A 4,963-nucleotide genomic window follows, 5' to 3' on the forward strand; every position below is an offset into this window, starting at 1 on the left:
TCCCGTAAAATTTGGTCGTTTATTTCGTCACATATATGTAGAAGTTAAACGCTGGCTACAGCCGTCACTGGAAATGCTCGAGTGGGTCTTCCACCGTTTTGTTCTCCTGCGCAGCCGAGAACGATATGTCGCCCTGGAAAGCCTTGTGCGCACGTACGTGGATGTACTGGCCATCTCCTACGTGAACCTTAAAATAAAAAGGGAACAAGAAAAAAGGAGTACACGAAGACGTTAAAATAACAAAGACACACTTGGCGCCGCGCGCCGCTGTATGGCCAGCTGGCATTTGTCACGATCACCGCCACCCTTTCACTGCGCGCGTCATAACCTCGTGATCCCGCTTGTATACATTTTATAATGTATACTGCCATCAATCCTTTTCAAAGTTAACTCGGTTGACTACGCATAATATTCATCATCGACATAAAGTCGGGGATGCATGCGGAACTGTATAAAAGTGGTTTATTACGTATTCTTGCAGTTAGCTTTCGTGAATATTTGCACCAATTTGATCTAGGGTGCGTCGTCACAAACAACGAAAAGCACCCGTGAAGTGCGTTTCGAATCGCGACAGTTGACTTGCAAATCAGAATAGCATGCAACCTACCACACAGCTTTTGCGAGTGTCACATGGCGCGTACATGGCACGCGGAAGTAGCTCCGGTCCGCAGCTATAGCTTGCACAATTATAAAGGAGTCAATCGCGATTGAGGAATTGCGTCCCCATCGGGCTCGATCTCTGTGCTTATAGGCGGAGAAAAACGGTTTTTACAACACGATGAGATCCATCGTTTCAGCGAGCACAGCGGAGCGTCTACGCATTTGTTTCCGCTGGGATGTGGGCCGTGCCCGGAGCAGCAGAGCGTCTCGAGGAGGGGAGGCAGATAACCCGACTCGAAGATTTATCTCTGAATACCGGCGTCTGCAGCTCAAACCTCACTCGTACAATGCTGGTGCGTGAATAATAGCAATGTTGATACTTTCGGTTAAATATTTTTCGGCGTCATGACATTGCACATTTTCCTTTGAAAAACATGCTCCTTCCTCCGTACAGGGGCGGCGTGGAATCGGAACGCATTCCAATAGTGCGCGTCAACGGCAAAACCGCGTGCGGAGCGACGCCCCGTCGCCGAGCGCACGCGCATTCTGTAGCGCTCGTAGTCATTCGCCATTCGTAGCACGATCGCCAACCCACAGCGATGCATAAAAGCAGCATGCATACAGTACGAGTGGCGATTGTCTGAACCAAAACATGCCAGGGCGCTGCCTAGCCGGATTCGTTAGCACGTACGCGTCGTACCGCATTCGTGAGTACTGTGCGCGCCAGCACGCGCAGTACGTGGCACCAACCTTTACGAAATAGTTGATGCCGTTCACCAGCTGCGTCCGATACTTCTGAGGCGTAAACTCCTGGAAGGACTTGCTCAGCTTCGCCTCCACATCGGCGCGAACCTGCGGCCAGAATCAGAGGTGTAAACAATCACGCCCACCGCGCCGGGACTCCGTCTTCCTCCTTGCGTCTGAAATGAAATTACCTTTTCGCAAATCTCCTTGACTGTGTCATCGGCGTCCTTAACTTCCTCCGACAGTCCACCACAGAGAGGCATGTTGAACTCGGTTGGTTTTGGAGTTGCACGAAGTACAAACGAGGAAGCAGCGAGCTTTAAACCGTAACGACTCACTAATCACGCGCGCTACTACAATGACTCAGTGCTCGTGACTGCTACGTCACTCATTGCTCGGAAAGGAGCCCAATGAAACGGACGGTACGGTGCTGCCATCTCGTGTAAAATATCTAAAGAGTCCCCCCTAAGTTGCAGGTGCTGCCGCTTTGTGGTCGTTAAAGCCAATGCTCCAAGTGCAAGTGTGTTGGCACGCCGATAGGTGACACTACAGCACCACGCAGGAGGTCAATCTTGAAAATAGTTTTTTTTTTTTTTTTTTTTTTTTTTTTTCCGGATACTGATAACTTAAACTACACGTGTGAATGGTAACTATAAAATGTTGGCGCGATTCCTTTTAGTGCCTAGCAAGGTTTACAAATCTGTATTTGAACAAGTCGAATGCGCTCGCATGTGCAACTTTACTCGCTTACTCATTATTTGAATAATTTAGGCAGCCAGTCTCATTAACATAACTACTGCGTAAGTTAACGTGTTCTTGGCACACCTTCCTTAGTGCCCTGTTAATGCCTGTTTCTTTGCCGCGAGTGAAAAATTATCGGTTGCGTGATGTATATATTTTCAGCAAGTGAACCGCCCATTTAGCTAGCCATCCGCATGATGACTTGCAATTACTTTTACTGAAATGCACCATATTGTTTTTTGGCTGCCTGCAACGCGAAATTACAGCAATAATCTATACTTAGTAGAGTTAAATTGATATGAGGTGCTGTAGCGGAATATTTGGCTCGTTACTGAAATATATCATCACTAGAAAGAAGCAAGCCTGCTCGGGCGAATAGTCAAGAGAATAAATAGAAAGTAACGGGAAAAGAGTACTAAATTGACACAAATCTCGCGTCAAAGTCGATACACATCACTGTCACAGCCTACCTCCACGCAATGCCGTAGATCGTATAGGAACTATATAGCGCATTAGCAAGCTTTAGCATGAGCGTCGAATAAACCCAAGTTAAATGTACATTCGCCATATTTTTCTGTCGTTTTAACAAATTCGTTCTTTATCCCTGTTGTAAAAAGGTAAATTTTGTCATCCGCATTACAGCGGTATTATTACAAAGAGAGCCTATACTGTTTCCTCCGAAAAATAATTTTATAGGTAAAAAAAAAAAAGAATAAAAAGTCATGAATACAGGACCATGGAGGTGGGACTAATTATTCCCTGGTGGAAACGCGGAGACTCATTCAACACTTCGAAGTTTGAAAGTTGATACACCTAACCTAAACGCGTGGGACAATGCTTTTTCGCTTGCCTCCTGGTTAGCTCCGTTAACAAAGGAATTGCTCCGGTCAGGCGGTTTACGAGGCTCAATTCGCGAATCACGACAAATTTGTCCGGGGAAACTGGTATTGCCGAGAAGGAAGTTCGCACAAAAGCATATCGCGTAATCAATATTTTTACTGTGTCTGTTCTTACATTTTCCTACTCCGGCCGCGTCTCCTATTCTGATGTAGTTTTCAGAAATAAAGAAAGCGATATGATGCAGTGTTGAATTATATACTTGAAGTAGGTAATATTTATTCCAAGATTCGCAATCAATTCGGTTTGAAAATCTCCCCAACTTTCACGCCTCTACATTATTTGGTGTGCTAGGAACCCACTGCGGCAACCGATAATAGGTTGCGATATTTCGCGAACGAAAAGAAAATGTTTAAATTGAATCATTCATTTTCATAAATTCATTCTCTCCGCTATCTTCGTATTCTAACCTAGCTATTCTCAAATTTGGTTTTAATTGTTTCACATTTCTTCTTTCCTATGTTTCTTTCCGATTCTTGGCCAATATACGAAAGAGTCCGTGGACGTGCCACTAACTCCAAAGTTCTGCATCTACATATACAACAATAACATCTTGATTTCGTTGCTCCTGCGTTTTAACAGCGGAGCTGTTTATGCCCAGCGTATCTGTCTGTCGTAAACAAAAAAAAAAAAAAAAAAAAAAGAAAAAAAAAAAATATGGGCCGATCCTGCATGGCGGCAGTGCAGAAAGGGTCCAAGCGCAATGGCATATACCCCTGTGAACAAGTGAAGCTGAGCCTGGATAAGTCTAGCTAAGCATTGTTGGGACTACTTAAGCTTAGTCAGTCATCGATAGGCAATCGATAGCCAATCAGTAGCTAATCGATAATCGATCAATAATCAATAAATTCCGGAAAATGCTGGGGATGACTTGGTAGTACTTAGCCTAGCCCAAAAGCCAGGACTAGGTAGGTGCCCATCAGCTCCGCTGTCCCTTTAGCATTGCGCCTCCAGTGCAAGCTGCAATTTTTTTTTTCTACAGTGTTCAACAGAAATATGTAGCGTATGGGGGGCAGGTTCCTTGTAGGGCTTTCCAGCCGACAGCGGCAGCATGGTCAGTCACTCAGGAGAACGCGCATTTACGTTTACTGCGTAATTTGGTCCTATGAAATCAGTTAGCATACGAAAATGAAAATAACACCGGTGAACGGGGGCCTCAGGAGGCCACCTGCACCAGATTATAATAAAAGAGGGCGCCCGAGGTCGGGACAGTCGGGGGCCCTGGAGACATAGCGTCAACAGTCGGGGGCCCGATCAAAGCTGGACCAGGGCGGTCTGTGGGCTACGGCCTCGGGGCGAAATACCTTTGGTATCCCCGTTACCTCTTTGGCGTTCTGAAGGCGCCGTCATAGTATACTAAATAATAACACGTCGTTTACTTGCACAAGCAGCTCAGATTTGTGCGCGGCATGAAAGAACGCAGAGGCCCGCCGGCTTGAAAAACACTCTGGAGAGAACTGCTCCCAAAATACTAGGGCTATAGTGACAGGTATACAATGTATATTAGCCGCCGCGGTGGCTCAGTCAGCTAAGGCGTTGAGCTGCTGAGCACGAGATCGCGGGATCGAATCCCGGCCGCGGCGGCCGCATTTCGATGGAGGCGAAATACAAAAACGCCCATGTGCTTGCGTTGTAGTGCACGTTAAAATCCCAGGTGGTCAAAATTATTCCGGAGCCCTCCACTATGTACGGCGTGCCTAATAATCAGAACTGGTTTTGGCACGTAAAACCCAAGAAAGAAGGTACACTGTATATTGTGGAGTAGCAATCAAACAATCTTCCCTGAAATAGAGAGCTAGTATTCAAGACACATCAGATCAAGGACTGCACGTGGTAGTTGTTCATGTTCTGGATGTTGCTCTGTATTTTATGTACCGTTATTGACGTAACCTAATTGGGACACTTACCTGCATATACGAGCACACATGTATGCATACGCGGATATTGTTATAGCACGCGCAATCGTTCGTGGCGAGCGAAC

At 46.1% G+C, this 4,963-nt stretch overlaps 1 protein-coding gene across 1 annotated transcript; it reads right to left on the minus strand.

Annotated features, from left to right (window-relative positions):
- LOC119461364 (cystatin-B-like) lies at nucleotides 1-1,717 on the minus strand. The gene is made up of 3 exons (XM_037722647.2): nucleotides 1,536-1,717; nucleotides 1,351-1,452; nucleotides 1-187 (listed from the first exon to the last, which is right to left on the minus strand). Exons 1-3 carry the CDS (start codon nucleotides 1,605-1,607, stop codon nucleotides 65-67), a joined length of 297 nt encoding a protein of 98 aa, XP_037578575.1. The 5' UTR covers nucleotides 1,608-1,717; the 3' UTR covers nucleotides 1-64.
- Nucleotides 1,718-4,963: the final 3,246 nt, after the last annotated feature.

Source organism: Dermacentor silvarum, chromosome 8 (assembly GCF_013339745.2).
Source record: "Dermacentor silvarum isolate Dsil-2018 chromosome 8, BIME_Dsil_1.4, whole genome shotgun sequence".
In the NCBI taxonomy this organism is placed as follows: Eukaryota; Metazoa; Arthropoda; class Arachnida; order Ixodida; family Ixodidae; genus Dermacentor; species Dermacentor silvarum.